Consider the following 23,015-nt stretch of genomic DNA (forward strand, 5'->3'; position numbering starts at 1 on the left):
ATTGAGATATACTAAAATTTTTATTAATCTTGTCTTCATTCAGCTCATGTATTATATTAATTCCGATATTGGGTTTTTATTACTCAAGCATTTGTTAGAAGGGTTCTACAACTTATGTACCTGAGGAAGGGAGATGGGCTGATAAGGTTGGCACTTAACTAATTGCCTACTGGGCATTTCCACCAATTTCCAGCTTTCAGTGCTGTCGCACTTTAAATGAAAATGGCACGGTCATGCAACACTGTACCCAAATTAAATTTTTATTATTTTTTGAGACAGATAGTGCTTTCTTTTGGTTGTTTGTAATCACCACTGCATTTTTTATTTTAAACAATGAAAAAAGCCAGAAAATGTTGAAAAAAACAAAAAAAAATTTCTTAGTTTTTGTTATAAAATGTTGTTTCTCCTTTACTAATCTACACTGATAGGCTGCACTGGTGGGCACCGATAGGAGGCACTGATAGGCACTGATAGGTGGCACTGATGGGCACTGATAGGCGACACTGATAGGCACCGATTGGCAGCACTGATGGGCACCGATCGGCAGCACTGATGGGCACTGATTGGCAGCACTGATGGGCACTGACAGGCATCACTGTTAGGGCTGCACTGATGATCAGTGCCTTGAGTATCAGCGTAGATGTCCCCTTTGTGGCTTTCCACTTACCGGTTCTCCTCTGCTCACGTGCTGTCAGCGTTAGGAGAGGACTGCTGATAATGAGCAAATTCTGTTTGTGATTGGGCACAATATGCCCCATGCCCCATGCTGAGCCAGAACTAAAGCTCCTAATCAGCAGGAAGCTTAATAAGCCATAGAAGGTCACATCAGCCTGCTGAGTACACACCCTCTCTTCTGGCAAAAGAAGGTCTAGTTGCCTACGACTGAACCTAGATAACCAAAGAGAAGTACTAAATATTAAAAGTGATGGGTACATTTGACTACTACTGTTTACTGAGAGTAAACCTACAAATTCATGGAGATTTTACTGCATTTCATGGTAAAGATTTACAATACCTCCAAACTCCACCACTTCCACATTGAGGTTTTCCGACTCCACAATCACGCCGAAGGTCCGCTGACCTGTAAATAGATGAAGAGTCAACACTTGGAATGTACATTGATGGATTCTGTATAGTAATACTGTAGGAGCTGATTAAAGGAAAATCTAATATAAGCTTTAACATGTTAATGGACTTTCAAAAGTCAAGTTCAATATTTTATATTGGCAGTTTCCTTAATGTAGACATTAATCCAAACTGAGTGACATTGCGTTTGCTAAATCACTATGACATTTCAGTCAGTTAAGCTTTGAAAATAAAGATAGAAGCTGATTGGTTAGTATACATAGGTACTCGTGTTTGTATCTGCTCCAGTTTTGATCCATTCCCCTCTGCGTTGTCATTTTTTTTTTTTTTTTATTGCTTGCTTGCACCCTTTGCTTTTCACTCCCACTGCTTCTTTGCAGCCACTTCATGTGTTCATGCACTTCAGTAATCATACCTCCCAACATTTTGAGATGGAAATGAGGGACAACTACTAGCAAATGTATGTAGGTATAGGACACGCCCCCTGTCATGCCCCCTTAAAGGAGAATTAACTCCAAAAAAATCTTAATTAAATCCACAAGTGCTTTTTTACCACTACTATTCCTTTATATTGGCTTTTAAAATGTACAAATGGAGCAATTTAGAATTTGGATGAAATGTTTAGCATTGGGAAACACTTTTTGAAAGATAAAAAGTGCATTTTATATACAACTATATAGATCAGACCAAAATGAGGGACAAATGAGGAGGAATGAGGGACATAGGGACATTGCTCCAAATCAGGGACAGTCCCTCGAAATCAGGGACAGTTGGGAGGTATGCTCAGTAATGACTGCATGACATTTCTCAATTTCTCAGGGCGGTTGTTCTAAGGTCCCTTCCACTAATGATTTGGGAATTCAATTCCAAATCGCACTACAATCATGGCAAAACGCACAACACAAGTTTGGGTGCCCTTTATTTTTAATGGTACCTGAAAAGCAGTGCTGTTTTGCTGCGTTTGAATCGCGGCAAATCGCATTGCATGAAGTTTGATGCCCGGGAGGAGCTCCTGCTCCTTTTTAGGAGACAAGTTTTGTGCTATGTGTTTTGCTGTGTGATTTATCGCATTTGAGGTGCCATTAAAAATAAATCTAGCTTGTGTTGGACACTGCGTTGGACTGATTGGATTGGTCACTGGTCCTGGGTGGGTATTCGTGTGGGCAAAAAGGAAGGATAGTGCCCAGTGATGAATGGTGGTGATGGGCCCTCTTGGGGATTGGGCTGCTGCCTTTTCTGTGTGACCTTATGGTCGTTTTAGCATGTAGACTTGGATAGAAAGAAAAGAATAGAGCACCTTGTGTCCAGAGAAGTGCAACTTTTAATGTAAGGTTCGTAGAGGTTTATTAAAAAGTAGCAACATGTACCTCAAACCAACGCATTCCGGTGGAATAGATCCCTTTATTAAGGCCCCCATTCACACATGAGCGTTTTGTAGCTTGAAGCCGAACGCCTGAAGCTCAAACAAGTTCTGGACCCTTTTTTGGCGCTCGAATTGGGCAGATTTGGGTGTTTTTCTTCTTTTTACAATGGTGACCTTTTTCCCTGCACAAAATTGCGGCAAAATGTTGCAAAATCGCAGTAAAAAGCACGCTGTAAAATTGCAAGATTTTCTGCCTGAAAATGCTACGCTCAGGTGTGAATGTGGCCTTAGAGCTGTTGCTGCGTACTATTTGATGGGAACAATTCCCATGAATTCCCTGAGGCGTTTTTCAGGCGCTACATCGCTAAAAATAGCACCTGTAAAGCGCCTGAAAATAGCCTCAGCTGCAAACCATGGTTCGCTGGCAGGATGTCACAAAAAGTCCTTTCCAGCAGCTTCTTTGCAGCGGTGGAGGAGCGGGGAATACACCGCCCCTCCATCGCTCCTCCCCATTGAAAACAATGGTGCAGCTTTGCTATACTGCCGGGGAAGCACCGCTGCAGCTGCATTTTTCGGGTGGACTTAACCCCTTTTTGGCCACTAGCAGGGGTTAAAACTGCCCCGCTACCAGCTGAATAGCGCCGATTTACCGTCGTTTTAGCAGCGCTATTCGGCCACTAGCGCCGCTTTACCGCTGACTCCCAGGTGGCTCAGTGTGACAGGGGTCTTATGCTGGATCATAGTTTAAGAAACCAGGATGGCAGGAGGCCGGCTTTAGTTGCACAGGCAGCCAATCTGGAATTGTTCCCATCAAATAGTACGCAGCAAAAGCCCTGAATAAGGGGGAGTCTATTCCCCAAAATACGCTGGCTTGATGTACATGTTGCTGCTTTTTAATAGGCATCTATGAACTATACAATTCTCTGGACACGAGTGCTCCTTTCTTTCTATCCAAATTAAAAATAAATGGCACCCATATGCGCATGGAGCATTTTGCCACTATTGCAGTGCGATTTGGAATTGAAGGGATTCTGCCCGCAATCCCAAATCGCCAGATGTTTTGAGAAAAAAGGGGAGTTTGGACTTTAGATGAAGCAAATGAATAGTGGAGGTAAAAATGAATATAAATTGTTATATTGATATCATGGACATAAAAACAATGGAGGAATAATTTAATATATATACATAAGTGTGCACAAGGCATGAACATGATATTTAAATGAATACATACAGAAGAACACATGATCCTAGTGAATACATGGTAATTAATTTAGATATATACAGTAGCATGGCATACAAGAGCCGACGGCAACATGCTCGATACGGCATCTGTGCCCACATGATATATGTGCATTCACTGAAACGTATAAAAGCAACATCATCAAGCATGATAGATAGTAAATAGGTAACATTCCATATATGGTGTGGCTTCAAGTAGAGCTTAATGCGTTTCGTGGATATGTCCACTCATCAGGAGACGATGCGACAGAGATTCCAAGACAGCAAATACAGCATGTGGTAATTGGCACAAGGTGAGTTGAGACATAGCTTTGTCACGGGAGCTGAGGTGGTGATATATGAGGATGCGACACTGGACCGTGTGGGGGAGTGCAGAGTATATCAATAATCTTCATATGGCAAATAATGATGGTGTGTGACTCATCAAGCAGGGGTATCCCAATGCCGCATCAATGCAACACCAGCACATGAATGTAGCTAGTGTGCAAGAACCCCAGGAAGAGACTGGCCATGTGAACCTGTTCGGCTGATTGTGTCCCCATCGCTACATGTTGGGTATATTTTGCATCGAGCGCGAAGCATCACATCTAAACACCTCCATCCACTGAGCCTAAGGGGGGGCACCTGGAAAGCACTAAAAATGCAGATCAACCTCACATTTTTACCCCCCCCAGCGCACATCTAAACTTAGCCTATGAAGTGTCATGCAGTTATTGCGGAAGTCTATGCATGTAGATAGGGAGTGGATGCAAAGCGGTAGAAGGAGATAAGGATCACTGAGATGCAACAAAGCATGAAAAATGATTTACTAAACAAAAGGCTAAACAGCCAGGGTTTACATCTACTTTAAACAAATAATATAAACCATTTTTATGTATACTTGGCCTTAAAGGTAAGAGCACGTGTTTTAAAAAATTTTTTTTTGCCATAGATGAAAAGTAAATATTCAATCTGGAAAACCTTATATATGTGCAGAAAGAAAATTGTAAGTCACAAGTCTGCAGAAATAAAATACATCAGGCTTATATCTATACAATGCCTTGAAAAAGTATTCATACCCCTTGACATTTTCCAAATTTTTCCCTGTTACAACCAAAACATAAATGTATTTTATTGGGCTTTTATGTGACAGACCAACACAAAGTGACACATCATTTTGAAGTGAAAGGAAAATGATAAATGAATTTCATTTTTTTTTACAAATAAATATCTGAAAAGTGTGGTGTGCATTTGTATTCTGCCCGCTTTGATACCCCAAATAAAATCTAGTGGAACCAATTGCCTTTAGAAGTCACCTAATTAGTAAATAGAGTCCACCTGTGTGTAATTTAATCTCATTATAAACACAGCTGTTCTGTGAAGCCCTCAGAAGTTTGCTAGAAAACCTTAGTGAACTAAAAGCATCAAGAAGGTGAAGGAACACACTAGACAGGTCAGGGATAAAGTTATGGAAAAGTTTAAATCAGGGTTAGGTTATATAAAAAAAATATCCCAAGCTTTGAACATCTCATGGAGCACTGTTCAATCCATCATCCAAAAATGGAAAGAGTATGGCACAACTGCAAACCTACCAGGACATGGCCGTCCACCTAAACTGACAGGCCGGGCAAGGAGAGCATTCATCGGAGAAGCAGCTAAGAAGCCCATGGTAACTCTGGAGGAGCTGCAGAGATCCACAACTCAGGTGGGAGAATCTGTCCACAGGACAACTATTAGTTGTGCATTCTACAAATCTGGCGTTTATGGAAGAGTGGCAAGAAGAAAGCCATAAGAGGTCCTGTTTACAGTTTGCGGGGAAGCCATGTGGGGGACACAGCAAACATGTGGAAGAAGGTGCTCTGGTCAGATGAGACCAAGAACTTTTTAGCCTAAAAGCAAAACTAACAATGAACACACCATCCCCAGAGGGGAAAGGAGGTTCTACAAAGTATTGACTCAGGGGGGCTGAATACAAATGCATGCCACACTTTTCACATATTTATTTGTAAAAAATTTTGAAAAACATTTGTCATTTTTCCTTCCACTTCACAATTATGTGCCACTTTGTATTGGTCTATCATATAAAATCCCAATAAAATACATTTATGTTTTTGGTTGTAAGATGACAAAATGTGGAAAATTTCAAGGGGTATGAATACTTTTTCAAGGCACTGTAAGGCTTAATGCACAAGGGGCGCATTAGCCAATGCTGTGTATTCCTGATGCCAGGGATGTCCTAGTGCTGCCAACAGCTGGCCATAGACATTAATGGGTGAAGGCAGCTGTACATAGCTATGCGCCACCATTAACGTAAACTAGCGAATGTACACAGGTGTAATGTTCTGAACTCACACTACCTGGGTTCCTTACATTATGTCTGTGTGTATGCAGTACTTTATGTTAATAAGGGCTTATGCCGCTTTCACCTATTCATGCTACGGGCGGCTGTACACAGCACCCGGATATCCCTGTTAACAAAAATATGTTTACACATTATTATTATTATACAGGTTTTATATAGCGCCAACAGTTTGAGTAGTGCTTTACAACATGAGGGCAGACATTACAGTTACATTACAATTTGGTACAAGAGGAATCAGAGGGCCCTGCTCGTTAGAGCTTACAATCTAAAAGTGTGCTCAAGTGCATGTAGCCTAAGGATGAAAAAATATGACACACTTAATATATGAAAAAACATTAAATAATGTTAAACACGCCAATAGCTGATTCTCATACTCATATCTGAGTCAACTCTGTGGCCGGTAGCTGTGATTAGCGGATGCCTTGTACAAAGTGGTTTCATGGTAGTGGTTAATCAAGAGGCAATGAATCACAGAGGGTCATGAGCCATGAGTCAGAAGTATTTCAGTTAAACTGCTCTCATGAGGAAATTACATTTATCAGGAAAATATACTTTTGGGTGCTTATCCATTTAGCAACCAAACTGACCAAATAAGGTGTAAGTTCACATTTTTTTTTTTTTACAATTTTCCTTTACATTTACCAAAACCATATAATATGAGGTATAACCTAAACTTTTTTTTCAATTTGTATGCAATCAGGGAGGCCCTTGCACTACATAGTTGAAGGTAAATCTAAAAAAAATTGAATAATGTATGGCCAGCCTAGGACAGCCAGATTGCTAATAGTCTGCTTGAGGAGGCCATAGTGAGCCTGTGGCCAAGCTATGGACCTACAACTATTTATATAGGTGACTTACTGACCTCTGTAGCTGCATGCTTTATGAAGCAATTCATCTCAACAGCTCAACTCATCATTCCCCCCCCCCCCCGCTCCCCCCCCCACAGATACTCAGCAACTCAGCTTGCACTGCTCTTCCCCCCTAGAAGTAATCTCAGCTCATGTACAGGCGTCCTTGTGCGCAAAGTACCACTTGGCTGTGCAAATATAGATATAAAGCCGCTGCGTATTTCAGGCTGTCATTGATTTTGACAGGCTGCATGTACCCTTAGAATCCAACGTTTCCAGGAATATTGAATTCCTAGTCCTGCACTACAATCAGTGGTATGATCCACCGGCCTACTATCTCATACAGGGGTTGGTTTACTAAAATTTGAGAGTGTAAAATCTGGTGAATCTCTGCATGGTAGCCAATCAGCTTCTAACTTTAGCTTGTTTAATTAAGTAGTGGCTGCCCATCCATTAGGGATGCACGGGTGCCACCACCCCCCCTCCCATCCATGTGTCTGGTCCCCTAATCTACATGTGGGGTGCCGGACGCATGTATCCCAATCTTTTGTTTTTTTAAGCAGAGGCTCTAATAGGCTTAAAAAAAGGGTGAGCTTAAGGGGCAGAGCACTGCGCCCTGAGCCCATCCAGTTGTGTGACAATAGCGAATGAATATTCTCCTCCTCCTGAGCCAACCAGGAAGCGGACCCCTAGGAGGAGGAGGGAGGAGACGCATGGCAAGCTGACATGATGTAGAGGAAGAGGAGACATGATGGAAGTGCGGCGTTGGATGACCAACTGACTGCCCGCGGGAGGGGGGGTGTGGGGGAGGTCCGACCAATGACAGCAACCTCCCCTCCCCAAAAAACCCCAACAGTCTCCAATGCAATTAAAATTTGACAAAAAAAAAAAAAAATTGGATGCTGATTGGTTTCTGTGCAGAGCTACACCAGATTTTATACTCTTCAGTTTTAGTAAATCAACCCCACTGTGTCCTGTACAAATGTTGGGTTGTAAGAGAAACCACAGAGTGCAGCTGGGAATTAGGTAAATGATACTCGTGGAAGTGTTGGATTCTGAAGATACTTCAGGAGTTGGTTGCTCTTCGATACAGCAAAGATAAGCAACAGAATTTATCTACCTGACTTGTATATACAGTAGCTAATTCAAAAAATAAATCAACAAAACAAATAAATTCCATGGCCCGATATCAATTTATAGAATATTTATTTGTGCCAATATACTCACATAAGGAAACTACAAGCATGTCATACATAGATGGCACTGCCAGCTATCGGCATGCACGATGACGTTAAAGATGGGCTCCACTTGACGTGTTTCCTGTAAACACGTGTCTTCGGGGGAATGTTTTTGTATATAAAGATTGTCTGAGTATTCGGCTAAGTTTAGACTTTGAAAAGTGATCAGTATTAGGATCGGTTTCAAAAAACGTTTGGCAGGCAGTGAGGAGGCAATAAGACACCTACTAAAGCCTGTTTTAAACCTGTGAATGCAGCACCAACATGCAGCAACTGCATGCATTGGACGTGTTTGTGGGGAAATCGCAGGGTATCCCCATTTTCTTGAGTTAATAATTTTTGCCACGGGCGCAAATCAAAACATGGTGACCACAGCATGTGAACACCCCTGTCTGTTGCCTGTGCAGCTTAAGGGGGTGTTTGAAGGGCACTAAAAACATGGCTGAACCACTCAACCACACATGTTTAACACCCCCCCAAATCACAAGTCTAAACAAGCCCTTATAGGTTACGGCACTTTACAAGTCCTCGTTGTTTTTTGCCCTTCCCTCATGAATAAGCCTGGCCGTCTTCATGTGGATTTTGCTGAATAACATAATTTTTCTTTCCCAGTCTCATACGTGAAGGCCTCTGTCTGCTGTCCATGCTCTGATAAAGCAATTTGTGTTAGTTCAGTAGCCAGATACATAGCCCCAGGCCTGTTTTTCTATTGTGAGTGTCTTATTCAATGACCCTAAATAAGACTCTGCTGGGGAACATTGCCACAGCTAACCTCACCGCCAACACAACACGTACAGTTCATGTGATGTGCCAAACTTCTAATTAGAACTTTCATGCAATTACTGTCCAGGGACTGGAGCAGGACGCAGGAGGGTGTAAAGGCTCTGTACTTTGGATCTCATTGCTGAAAAATGTAGAGATGTGAATAATTGATTTAAGAGGGACACTAAATAAAAATGTTCATGCTTCATGAACTATCAAGCAAGCATGTGATCAAATTAAATAGACCCATTTTATCACAAAGTCTGTTGTGAGAACTAAGCAAACACAATCGCCTTCAAAATAAATCTGTCCACCATCAACAAATAAAGTTTGAATCAAAGTGTACCTCTCATCATTGCATGGCAGTAGAGGCCATTTAGTGAACTGAACCAATATTCCATCTATGGGTTGATGATACATTAAGTGAGGCCTCTGCCCAAAACATATGAGTCATTCACAACGAATGCAACGTTGATAGTGATTTAACTGGTATGGTTAATTTTTTCGGACATGTCTCCATAAAACATCCAGCAGATCTAAAGCAGGGACACTAGCTAGTATGTAACAATGTTCCCCCACTTTGTGTTTGCACCTGGCTTTACAATAAAAGGAGTTCAAGCATTAGTAATTGAGCCCCATCCAACCACTCATGATCTTAAAAGAGGCAAGATTAAAGTGCAAGGCAAGTCAAAACCTGGTGCAGATATTATATATATATATATATATATATATATATATTCATATATATATATTCATATATATATATATATATATATATATATATATATATATATATATATACACAGTATACAGTATATATATATATATATATGAAATACTGTGATTTAGAACAAAGCCCACCAGCAGAGTGCTGTCACCGCTGACAGGGCTTCCATCAACACCGGTCTTCCTTCCAGGTTTGCAGGCTTTGGCTGTATGAAAATCAAAATGACATCACTACCAAGCATCCACGTGAGAGTCTCGGCCCTGGCACAAAGCTATGAAGGTACAATAATGTCATTCTCCCCTCCATTGAGAAAACACCTTGTATTCATTAATAAAAAAATACAAGGTGTTATCTGAATGGAGAAGGTGCTGAGCAAGCAAGCCCCTGTGGTCAGTGTGTAGAGGGGAAGTCACTAGAGCAGCACCCAAAAGATCACAGTGATTTTCACAACCCTAGAGGTCCTCCAGACATCACATATTGATAGGTGAATCAAACCAAGCTGGACCAATGTATGTTTGGAAAAAATAGATATATCCTGCAGTTCTGCTTTAAAGCTTATGCAATAGGCTTACATTTTCTTAAAAGTGCAATTGATGACTTTACTACGACTTTAAACTATAAAGCCCTATACACACTATCAGATTTTCTGCTGATTTTTTCTTCAGATTTACCAAAACCATATAGTGCAAGGGCTTGCCTGATTGCATACACATTGAAACTTCTAAGGTTTGACCTCATATTGTATGGTTTTGGTAAATCTGAAGGAAAAACATAGCAGAAATTCTGATGGTGTGTATGAGGCTTGAGGGTTTTTCAAGGTGAGGACTGATGAAAACAGTTCAAACTTGTAAACTTAAAGAAGGTCTTGGCAAGGTTGCCCAAATTTTATGGAAAAATAGGACTACATTTTAGAAAATGTAATTTAGTTATCTAAAATACTGGCCCAATGAACAAGACAGTGACAGTAGCTATAGAGTAGCCACTTTCAACTAGGGTTCTCCAGAGATTGCTAGTGGTTTCTTGAGCTGATTGACTTCTCACCCAATGGTGCCCGCAAGATTCTAGGCCCGATGCCACTTGGCAGAGCCAGCATCGTGACAACAATGATCGGCTGTCTGTAATGGTGGCATGCTTTTTTTCATTATTATACAATACATATATGTTACAATCTAAGAGGGAAGTCAAGTGATACAAAAGGTAAAAGCTTGGAGGATGAGCTGATGATAGAGAATAAGTACAGTTGTTAGGTGAAGGTAGGATACACTTTTCTAAAGAGAGGGGTTTTCAGGTATTGCCTTAAAGTAAACAGAGTGGAAGATAGATGGACAGATTGAGTTCCAGAGGATGGGAGAGGTTCGGGAGAAGTCCTGGAGTCAAGCATGAGAGGAGGTGACATGGGAGCTAGATAGTAGGTCTTTGGATATCACTCCTGTAGGAGGATCATTCTTCCCACTAACCACCAGTGTAATGGACAACCTTCCCACTGACCATCAACGTGATGGGCAACCTTCCCACTGACCTTCAATGTGATGGACAACCTTCCCACTGAACATTAATCCAACGGACAACCTTCCCACTGACCATCAATGTGATGGACAACCTTCCCACTGAACATCAATCCAACGGACAACCTTCCCACTGACCGTAAATGTAATGGACAACCTTCCTACTGATCATCAATGTGATGGAGAACCTTCCCACTGAACATCAATCCAACGGACAACCTTCCCACTGACCATCAATGTGATGGACAACCTTACAACTGACCATCAATGTAATGGACAGCCTTCCCACTGATCATCAATGTAATGAACAATCTTCCCACTGACCTTGATTATTTAATTTAAGTTTGGGTTCCCTAACACCCTAATTATTTCAAGGACTTCTCTAGGATAACAAGACCGAGAAAGGCTGTTATAGAACATACATTCCTGACAGGTACAAGAGCAGTAGGATCTCCTAGCTGTAGGTCTGTCCCAACAGCTGACACTCACAGCACTGTGCGACAGATGCTAATTGAGAGCCAGGTGGCATCTCCAACCATGCTGGTCTGAGATATATTCTTGGACTTTGTGGAATGCGTTAAGATGCTGCCACCAGCCATCACAGCTATGTGGTATGCGGAGAAGCCAAGGAATTTCGGCCACAGCAGGCATGGCAGCAGTCTGGTCATCCATCATATGATTTTACATTGAAATAAAGGCTAAATAGAGTATTTCCAGGCAGGAGAGGACTCTGGGAATCCTATCAGATTCAGGTTCTTGTCTTTGGTGGTTGGATCCTACAGTTTCAGATTTGCACATTCCACATTTTCCTCCCCCTCCACTTCCCAGACCCTGGAATGTAACAGCTGGTCCTAGAGCAGTTTCAGTCTGTCACTTTTCTTTGTTTTGTGTTTAAAATTAGGAGCTGGGTGTCATCGCTGGTGTGTAGCAGCCAGCAGGTCAGATCCAAATAGCTCCCCTGGTATGATAACAACCTGCCTTTTTAAAGAGAAAGTATCCACAGAATTTTCAGCAGATAGTACACTGCTGAGAATTCCTGTTATGTGATTACGACATTCTTTGCCACCAAAATTCCAAACCTAACATGTGCCTCTATCAGGAGTAATGCCCACTGTAGCTGAATATGGTCATAGTGTATTAGTATTTGTCACTGAGATATGACAACTGATATATAATACTAATATACAAAAATAAAGAAGAAAATATATCATCTCCACTTACCACTACAGGACCTACATATTTCTCCACTGACCCTCACAGCACCTACGTACTTATCTACTGACCACTACAGCACCTACATACTTCTCCACTGACCACCACAGCACCTACGTACTTCTCCACTGACCACCACAGCACCTACATACTTCTCCACTGACCACCGCAGCACCTACGTACTTCTCCACTGACCACCACAGCACCTACGTACTTCTCTACTGACCACCACAGCACCTACGTACTTCTCCACTGACCACCACAGCACCTACGTACTTCTCCACTGACCACTACAGCACCTACGTACTTCTCCACTGACCACCCCAGCACCTACGTACTTCTCCACTGACCACCACAGCACCTACGTACTTCTCCACTGACCACCACAGCACCTACGTACTTCTCTACTGACCACCACAGCACCTACGTACTTCTCCACTGACCACCACAGCACCTACGTACTTCTCCACTGACCAACACAGCACCTACGTACTTCTCCACTGACCACTACAGCACCTACGTACTTCTCCACTGACCAACACAGCACCTACGTACTTCTCTACTGACCACCACTGCACCCATACACTTCCCCACTGACCACAACAGCACCCATGCATGACTTCACTCACCGTCACTGCACATACAACCTTCTCCACTGACCACCACAGCACCTATACACTTCTCCACTCATGACCACAATAACCATGTACTGCTCCACTGATTGCCATAAGACCCATGTGCTTCCTCAATTACCCCCACTGCACCTACCCACTTCTTCACTGAGCACCACAATTGTCAAGCACCTGTCCAATCACCACCACAGCATCCATGCACTTCTCTACTGAACATCAGTGCATCCCCGCCCTTCTCCACTAACTGCCAGTAACCTCACGCTCAAATTGGAACTTGGGGTATGCCTATACTAGGAACCTCTATCTTCACTTGGTGAGCAAATATTGTTTGTGTGTCCTATAGGAGAGACTGTTTTTATTTCAATGGTGGTAAGAGGTTTTTTTATTTTTATTTTTTATCAGGAAATCCTTTCTTGATCCTTTGAAGTAATAACAAAAAAATTAGCAAATATGAAATTTACGTCTCCTGCATACTGTTTTTCAAAAATAACTTTCTTTCATTACTATATCAACATTTGATGTTTAGAAGGAGAAAAGAACTGGCAAGATGCAGCTAGAGCCAGCTATCATTAACTACGCTAAACTGTTGAAAATTGATTGACTTCTATGGATTAATAACAGTCATTGTGAAGGGTGGCATATCTAAGTATATGTAAAATCAAAGGCTACTGGCTATTTATTAACAAGATGTTTAATGTTAATGTTTTATATATATAAAAAAAAAAAAAAAAGAGCACATATACTTTATAGTTAGATAGGGGAGAAAATCTGATTGCCCTAGTGTGTGGGCAATGCTATTGATACAGATGTGTGTTGGCACTTCATCTATGTTGATGTAACCCCTATTGGATGTACTGTATGATTATTATTTTTGTGCGCAATAAAAAAAATAAAAAATAAAAAAATATGAACACCCTTAAGAAAAAATAAGTCAAAACTTTTTTTTTAGTTTTGGATACAGTTTAAAAAACTCATAATGTTTTACATTTATTTTATTTATCTTTTTGCTTTGTGTTGTAAGATATTCCCAAAATAAAGGATATCTTGGACAGTTTACCCATTGGAAGATTTCCCCTATATGGCTACACAATGTTTGTTTCCCTGCAGCTGTGTTTGCGCAGGCACAGGAGCATTTGAATGGGCTGCTGCACCTATGGAAAATGCAGGAAACAGATCCATGCACCTTTTCCAAAATTGCAACCGCAGGGAAACAGCATAGTGCTATGCAGTTCCCAGCACAGGAAATTGCACTGTGGTTTCCACACTTTCCAGTGCGTAGGAGTGCCATTAAGAATTAATGGCACCCCTGTGTCTTTGCTAACAACAGAGCATTTTGTATGTGCAAGAAAGCGTGCAATTACATGCACCTCCAAACCCAAATATAGGGGGGTAAATTACGAAAGGTAAATTCACTTTGCACTGAAAGTGCACTTAGAAGTGCAGTCGCTCTAAATCTAAGGGGTAGATCTGAAATGAGGGGAAGCTCTGCTGATTTTATCATCCAATCATGTGCAAGCTAAAATGATCTACAGCGACTGTACTTCCAAGTGCACTTGCAGTGCAAAGTGGATTTGCCTTTAGTAAATAAACCCCATAGTGTAAACCCATTGTTTTTAGTGAGCCTGTTCAAACCAAAACATTGCTTTACAGTGTGTTGGAAAAAAGTCAAAAAGCACAATGGGGGTAATTAACAAAGAGTGGTGTAGGCTTTATGACTTTCTTCTAATCTGTGAAAGTGGCGCAGATCCTAAACCTAGTTAAAGCGGAGGCCCGGTTATAAAAAAAAAAAAAAAAAAAAAAAAAAGTCAGCAGCTGCAAACACTGCAGCTGCTGACTTAATAAACACACTCACCTGTCCAGGGCGCCCGCGATGTCGGCCGCCCGAGGCCGACCCGTCCCTCGGCTCTCGGGCCGCCATCCCTTGTAAGGGAAACAGGCAGCGGAGCCTTATGGCTTCACTGCCCGTTTCCTACTGCGCATGCGCGAGTCCCGCAGCTACTGCGCATGCGCGAGTCCCGCAGCGCTTTCTGAATGGGACGCGCTGTGTTCTGGAACACACAGTTCCCAGAACACAGCGCGACTCATTACCCAGAAGACGCCGCGACGAAGACAGAAGACAGAAGATCTCCGCGGAGGAGGAAGAGGAAGATTAGGAGAAAGTGCCTAGCAACAGGCATTTCTGGTAAGTAAAAAAAAAAAATTTTTTTCATTTTTTTTTTTTAGATTTTTTGTAATTTTTAACATTTTTTTGTTTTTCAGGGTGGCCCTCCCCTTTAACATAAGAGGAGCAAACCCCTTTGTTATCCAGGAGCAACCTGCCCCCCCATTCTGTGCTGTGTATGTGACAGACAAGGCACACAGAGAGTAGGTAAACTGGAGCTGCATGTTCATGATCCATATTGCCAAATCTTAGTTAATTTGCTAGATTATATCTAAAACGTATATCAATGCTTGTTAACAGTACCGGGATGAGACCATCTAGAGCCTAGGGCAGACATGTCAAACTGTGCACCCCCAAAATAAAAATAAAATTGACCACTAGCCTGCATGCTTACCACTAAGCATAGATCAGTCCTCCTAGCACAAACCCTCTACTCTTCAAATCCCTTGCCCCCCCCCCCCCCCCCCCGAGTACATGTCCTCTCCCTCCCCACTCCAAATCCCCCCTCCCAGCACAAATCCACCCTCCTAGCACAAATCTCCCACCCCCTCATTTCCCCTCTTAGCACAAATACCCAACAATCATCCCTGCTGACACTACCCCCCCCCCAAAAAAAATCCCCCCCTCTACCATATCACCTCTTCTAGCACAAAGACCTAAAAACCCCCCTCAGCACAAATCCGTTTGCCCCATCCCCCCTCCCAACACAAAAATCCCACCAGATCACCGTTCCTAGCACCCCTCCACCCAAATTTCCCCTCCTCGGACAATTCTTACCACCTGCTACCCCCCAAACTCCCCGGCCCAACACAAATCCCCTCCTCCCAATCTCCTTGTGGTGCCCCCCATCTCAAATGATACCACAGTGCCCAGGACAGCTTCCCCCTCCTGCCCTCCACTTGTCCCAACCCTGCTTGCCAATGCAAAGTAGGTTAAAACTTGGGGTGAAGGCTTTAGAAGCCACCTTGGGTACTGCATTCTGATCAGTGGTCCTGGATATCTCTACTAACTTCTACAGTTTGACACAAAGTACTGAAAAATTGTGTACTACATCGAAAAGACTAGAAGTGTTTTAGGACTGACACTTTACATGTGTAGGCTTGTGTAGGCTTGTCGACCAAGGGCCTAAGTGGAGCGCTCCTTTAACTAAGCCCTGACTTTTTAAAGCTCCCTAAAAGGCCACGAGCTTAAACCTGATATACACTAGAAATAAAATGAATGATTACCAACTCATCTCCAAATATGTCTGCTACAGATTTATATCAATGTTGATAGAACACAGCATGTAGCTGTAGGAGGATGACAAGTCCTGGATCCATATTCACACACAGAGATGACATCATTACAGTGATGAAAAACACACAAATGTCTATATGCGTTATCTTCAAGTTGAAGTAGAACTTGTATTTCTCCAGGTGAGCGGCTGAGCTACTATTTTTACTAGCTTCCATATAGAATTATTTATATATTCTTGGAAAGAGTCCAGTGAAGATCAGATGATACAGCATGTCTATGTTCTGCATCTTCTAATACAGTTGACTTTCCACAGAAACATATGAAGAACTCGTGTTGAATAGACATCAGTAGCTTAGCTGAAAAGGTAAAGCTTGACCTATAATATGTGAAGTGTAGCTCCAGGTCAGTTCACACTTGTCTGCGGCAGATGGGCGCTTGTCTGGCTCGCCACTGACAGCTTGTTTAAAAATAGATGTTTGGTGGCACACCACAAAACTCCATGCAAATTCTCTACGAATACTAAAACGTGGCATAGTAGAATACACAAGAACAGAGATCTCTAGGCCAGTGATTGACAACTTTGCTTTGAATAAAAAAAAAATTAGGAGCCAGTTTTTTAAATCAGCTCCCCGCCGCCTGGAACTGGATGTCCGGGGCGTCGGACAATTGGAATTCCTCACGCCTGGTGCCAAGTGAAAAAAGACCGAAAATTAAACAACATTTTTTAGTTGCAAATAAATAATCTTTCTCCTTCACGAATGTGTGCTGATGAGGCAGCTCTGATAGATGGCACTGATGGCCATTGATGAGGTGGTACTGATAGGTGGCACTGATGGGCACTAATGAGGCTGCATTAATGGGCACTGATGAGGTGTTTATGGTGGACACTGGTGGGCACTGATGCGGCAGCACTGATGGGCACTAATGAGGCGGCACTGATGAGGCTGCACTGATGGCCAGTGATAGGCTGCACTGATGAGGTGCCACTGATGAGGTGGTACTGATGGGCACTGATCACCTGCACTGATGGACACTGATAGGTGGCACTGATAGACAGCACTAATAGGTGGCACCTTAGTCCGCGGGGGTGGGGGGACACATAGGGGAATCCAGACCGCTGTTGCAGTGTAGCTCAGGCTCCAGGACGCAATTTCCAGTCACCATGGTGACTTGGTGCTTGGGTTTTCTCGAACCCTGCTCTAGATCATATGAATAAGCATGTGTGTGTAAAACATGTACAAAATTCAAAGCTTCTGTGTATCCTGTTATGCCATGTTTTAAGGATTATTAAATAGTTTGCATGGAATTTAAAGTGGAGGGCCACCCTGAAAACAAAAAAATATTAAAAATTACAAAAAAATGTAAAAAAAAAAAAAAATGAAAAAAATATTTTTTTTTTACTTACCAGAAATGCCTGTTGCTAAGCACATAATCCTAATCTTCCTCGGAGATCTTCTGTCTTCTCTCCTCGTCGCGGCGTCTTCTGGGTAATGGGTCGCGCTGTGTTCTGGGAACTGTGTGTTCCAGAACACAGCGCGTCCCATTCAGAAAGTGCTGCGGGACTCGCGCATGCGCAGTAGGAAATGGGCAGTGAAGCCATAAGGCTCCACTGCTTGTTTCCCTTAGAGACATCGCGGGCGCCCTGGACAGGTAAGTGTGTTTATTAAGTCAGCAACTGCAGTGTTTGCAGCTGCTGACTTTTTTTTTTAAACGGCCCTCCTCTTTAAGGTCTTGTTTACACATGCAGTCCCCTCTAAAGAGCAATCTGCATTCTGGTTGTTCTTCAGAGGGCAGAGGTGCTATATTGCCTCCTCCCGCTAGGCTCTGTAATGTCAGTCAACAGTGGACGTTAGCTCGCTGTTGGCTGAATGCCCGTCACAACGATATAGAATGAAGTGCACTTCTGTGACCCACAGGAGAAGTAGGGACAAAAGAGCTTTGGCCCTACTTCTCCTTTAAAACTAGGATTACATTTTAGTGATTGAGTTTAGATTTACTTTAAACAGCAAGAATGACCAACCAAAGATCCAATCCTTGCCACAATACAGAAATCTTGGGTGAATGTGGGTGATTGTTACTGACAGAGGCAGATTGATGCTCTGCTGTTGTAAACAAGGCAGATCGCCGTACTGTTAGTAGGGAAGACAGGGATCCTGTGTTTCTGCTAAGCAGGAACACAAATCTCTGTCTTCCCACAGTCCAAGCACTTTCTCCACAGTTAGCAAGCCCTCCCTAGGGACACATTTAACCCTCTGATCGCCCCTGATGTCAACCCCTTCCCTGCCAGTGCCATTAGTACAGTGACAGTGCATATTTTTTAGCACTGATCACTGTATTAGTGTCACTGGTCCCCCAAAAAAGTGTCACCTAGTGTCTGATTTGTCCGCTGCAATGTCACAGTCCTGCTATAAGCCGCGGATCGCCGCCATTACTAGTAAATAAAAAAAATTAAAAAAAAACTCCATAAAAATATCCCATAGTTTGTAGACAGTATAACTTTTGCGCAAACCAATCTATATACGCTTATTGGGATTTTGTTTACCAACTATATGTAACAGAATACATATTCACCTAAACTGATGAAGAAATTAGATTTAAAAAAAAACAAACTTATTGGATATGTTTTAGAGCAAAAATTAAAAAATATTGTTTTTTTTTTTTTCTAAATTGTCTGTCTTTTATTGTTTATAGCGCAAAAAAAAAAAAAAACACAGAGGTGATCAAATACCAGCAAAAGAAAGCTCTATTTGTGGGGAAAGAAAAGGTCATCAATGAAAGAAAAGGTCATCAGTGTCGCACGATTGTCAATTAAAATAACGCAGTGCCGTATCACAAAAAATGGCCTGGTCATGAAGGGGGGTAAACCTTCCAGGGGTCAAGTAGTTAATGAAGCCATGGATATCCAGTAGCTGAGGCGTTAAACATAAGGGGGAGCTTCCAGTAAAGAATCATTAATCAGGCGGTGAGATCTGTGCCACGTGCTCGGGACAGACAGTGAATTTACTCCCACGTGTCAAACATCTCTAAGTTTGTTATGGCAGGGGAACATAAGTGTTTACATTTGGACTGTGTCTATGCATTTCAAACATACATTGTATTGTCGGCAATGGGAACAGGTAATAACCATTATGAGCCCCCAGGCGGTGAAGAGTGACTCTGTGCCAGCAGAGACCCTTTTATTGACCTAGCTTACACTGGTAAGTGTATACGCTGTTTAATGAGCACTGATAAAAATCACATATTAAGGAGCAGAAAATATGATATCCCTCTACAGAGAGGAGAGATGAACTTGGATAAGCCTTAAAGCTGAACTCCGGGCACAAATATTTTCATTTAAATATATTTCCCAATAGTCACAAAGCATATAAATCCACGTTGTGTGCACCAAATATCCAGACAATACCTTGTAAATGTAGCAGTGACATCATCACTGTGCTGTACTTAGCCCCTGCAGAGAGCAGAGCGCTGGGAGGGGCCCAGCAAGCTCCACCCACTACAGACTTCTGCAGAAAACTACAGGAGGGGGCGGAGACAAGACCAGTCACCCTGCACAAGAAGAGACAGCAGCAGTGACCGGTCCTTGTTACAGGAAGTTCCTGCACAGAGGCAAAGTTTCCCACAGGATTACTGCACAGATCTGGAAGAAACACACAGAAAACAGCAAGATTCAAGAAGAGTACACATGACGGAGGAAACTTGGACAATATTTGTTAAGGTTGGAGTTCGGCCTTAACACCTTCCTGCCTGGCCTATTGCATGACGGCCGGAAGGGGGCTTTCCTGTTCTGAGTGGGCGTTATATGATGTCCTTCAGAATGGCCACTTGTGCCCGCGACGATCCGTGGTAAGCCTATGACGTGGTCTCCTTACCATGTAATCGGCTGTGTCCAAACACAGCTGATCAAAGTGTAAATAGGAAATGCCGCTTATCGGCCTTCCTATCCTCACACTGACAGCTTGTGAGGAGAGGAGAGCCGATAGGCAGCTTTCCTCACAGGGGAGATCTGCCCCATCACTAATACCTGTCAGTGCCCACCAGTGATGCTCACCATTGATGCCCACCAATGATGCCTTTGAGTGTCCATCAGTGATGCCTGTCAGTGCCCATCAGTGATGCCCACCATTGACGCCCACCAATGATGCCTTTGAGTGCCCATCAGTGATGCATGTCAGTGCCCATCAGTGATGTTCACCAGTGATGCCCACTATTGATGCCTTTGAGTGCCCATCAGTGATGCCTTTGAGTGCCCATCAGTGCTTCATCAGTGCATCTCATCATGGGCGCACAGTGGTGTAGTGGTTAGCACTTCCGCCCAGCAGTAAAAGGGGTCGCTGGTTAAAATCCCAACCATGACACCACCTGCCTGGGGTTTGCATGTTCTCCCTGTGCCTGTGTGGGTTTCCTCTGGATACTCCGGTTTCCTCCCACACTCAAAAGACATGCTGGTAGGTTAATTGGATTCTGTCTAAATTGTCCCTAGTATTTGTATGTATTAATGTGAGTTAAGGACCTTAGAATGTAAGCTCCTTGAGGATAGAGACTGATGTAAATGTCCACCATTGCCCACCACTGATGCCTTTAAGTGCCCATCAGTGATGCCTGTCAGTGCCCATCAGGGATGCTCACCAGTGCTGCCCACTATTGATGCCCACAAATGATGCCTTTGAGTGCCCATTAGTGATGCCTGTCAGTGCCCATCAGCGATGCTCACCAGTGATGCCCACCAATGATGCCTTTGAGTGCCCATCAGTGATACCTGTCAGTGCCCATCAGTGCTTCATCAGTGCCTCCCATCATGGGCGCACAGTGGTGTATTGGTTAGCACTTCCGCCTAGCAGCAAAAAGGGTCACTAGTTAAAATCCCAACCATGACACCACCTGCCTGGAGTTTGCATGTTCTCCCTGTGCCTGTGTGGGTTTCCTCCGGGTACTCCGGTTTCCTCCCAAACTCCAAATACATGCTGGTAGGTTAATTGGATTCTGTCTAAATTGTCCCTAGTATGTGTATATATAAATGTGAGTTATGGACCTTAGGCCGCGTACACACGCGGGGACTGTTCGCTCAACTTTGTCCGCTGAACAGTGTTTCGGCGGACAGTCCGCTCGTGTGTGGGCTTCAGCGGACAGTTTCAGCGGACAGTCTGCTGAACAAAGTTTTTCAGAAATTCCGAAAAACTGTCCGCTGAAACAAAGTTTCAGCGAACAGTCCCCTCGTGTGTAGGCTTGTTCGTCAAACTAAGTTCCGCGCATGCTCAGAAAGGATTTACACGCCGAAGTTTGCATTGCAGTGTATAGGACGTCGTTTTCTAGTCCCGTCGTACGTGCCCTTCACGTCATCGCGCACGGTTTCAGCGGACTGTTCGTTCGTCGTGTGTGGGCAAGTCCGTCCATGCTAATTTTGAGCGGACTGTCCGCTGAAACTGTTTGAAGGACAAAGTTGAGCGAACAGTCCCCGCGTGTGTACGCGGCCTTAGAGTGTAAGCTTCTTGAGAGTAGGGACTGATGTTATTATACAATGTATATGTAAATTGACGGCACTATATAAATACCTGAAATAAAGAAATAAAGCAGTGCTGCCCATTAGTGCCCATAAATGCTACATATTAGTGCCAACTCACCAGTGCCCATCAGTGCTGCATTCTAGTGCAGCCTCATCAGTGAAGGATAAAAATTACTTATTTATAAAATTTTATAACAGAAACTAAGAAAAATGTTTTATTTTTTTCTCAATATTTTAGCTCTTTTTCGTTTGTTTAGCAAAAAATAAAAAACCCCAGTGGTGATTAAATACCACCAAAAGAAAACTGTCTCAAAAAAATGATAACAATTTAGTTTGGGTACAGTGTTGCATGACCGCGCAATTGTCATTCAAAATGTGACAGCGCTGAATGCTGAAAATTGTCTTGGGCAGGAAGGGGGTGAAAGAGCCCGGTATTGAAGTGGTTAAAGATCAACATAAGACAGTATGTAAAATGAGTGATCTGCTAATGCTGTTTGTGTGTATTCTAATACAGTTTCTTTATTATAGGTATTTAGCACAGATAACAGGTGTGTGAGATCAGCCACTGCCAGGAAGTCGGTATTAATCAATGATGGGCACGTCATGCCGCTTGCATGTAAACAGACACACAATTAGAGACAGATGAGAGGCCCTGGGTGAGAACTGATTGCACCCACCTGTGATCCCCTACTGGGAATTTACACTGACTCTTGGCAGTGCACAGATATGTGAATGAGGCCATTTCCCCACCATTATGTCTTCGGAGTGTGGGAGAATATCCAAACTGCGTGCAGATAGTGTCCCGGCTGGGATTCTAAACTGAGGATGCCAGAGCTGCAAGGCAGAAATGCTAACGACTAAGATATGCACATGGCTTGAATGTCCTCCTTCCGCTTCCCCTTCCAGAGAACTGCAGCAGTTGCTTGTCATGGGAAGCTCTCAGCCCTTCATCCTCTGGCCATGCTCAGATAAAGAAGTAGGGTACTTCGAAATCAGACCAAATATATCAAAGGAGATGGGAAATGTTATCATACATTTAAGTTCCAGTGTTACTAAACCCATAACAGTAATGCAGTAAAGAATGCTTGTTATACTCACTGCGGAACCTAAGGGGTTAATCCTGCGCATTGTGTAAAAAAGGCTGTTTGATCCTGTCTTCTCTGAT

The 23,015-nt window shown here is 42.9% G+C and overlaps 1 protein-coding gene across 2 annotated transcripts in view; it reads right to left on the reverse strand.

Annotated features, from left to right (window-relative positions):
- Positions 1-23,015, reverse strand: part of JAM2 (junctional adhesion molecule 2) — a 136,184-nt gene that overhangs the window by 53,952 nt on the left and 59,217 nt on the right. For both annotated transcript variants that reach the window (XM_077480041.1, XM_077480040.1), the window contains exon 2: positions 1,016-1,081. In XM_077480041.1, coding sequence (XP_077336167.1) covers positions 1,016-1,081 — 66 coding nt within the window. The remainder of the gene's footprint in view (positions 1-1,015; positions 1,082-23,015) is intronic.

The sequence above is a fragment of the Lithobates pipiens genome, unplaced genomic scaffold, assembly GCF_037356315.1.
Source record: "Lithobates pipiens isolate NorthernLeopardFrog02 unplaced genomic scaffold, aLitPip1_a1.2 Scaffold_16, whole genome shotgun sequence".
NCBI lineage: Eukaryota > Metazoa > Chordata > Amphibia > Anura > Ranidae > Lithobates > Lithobates pipiens.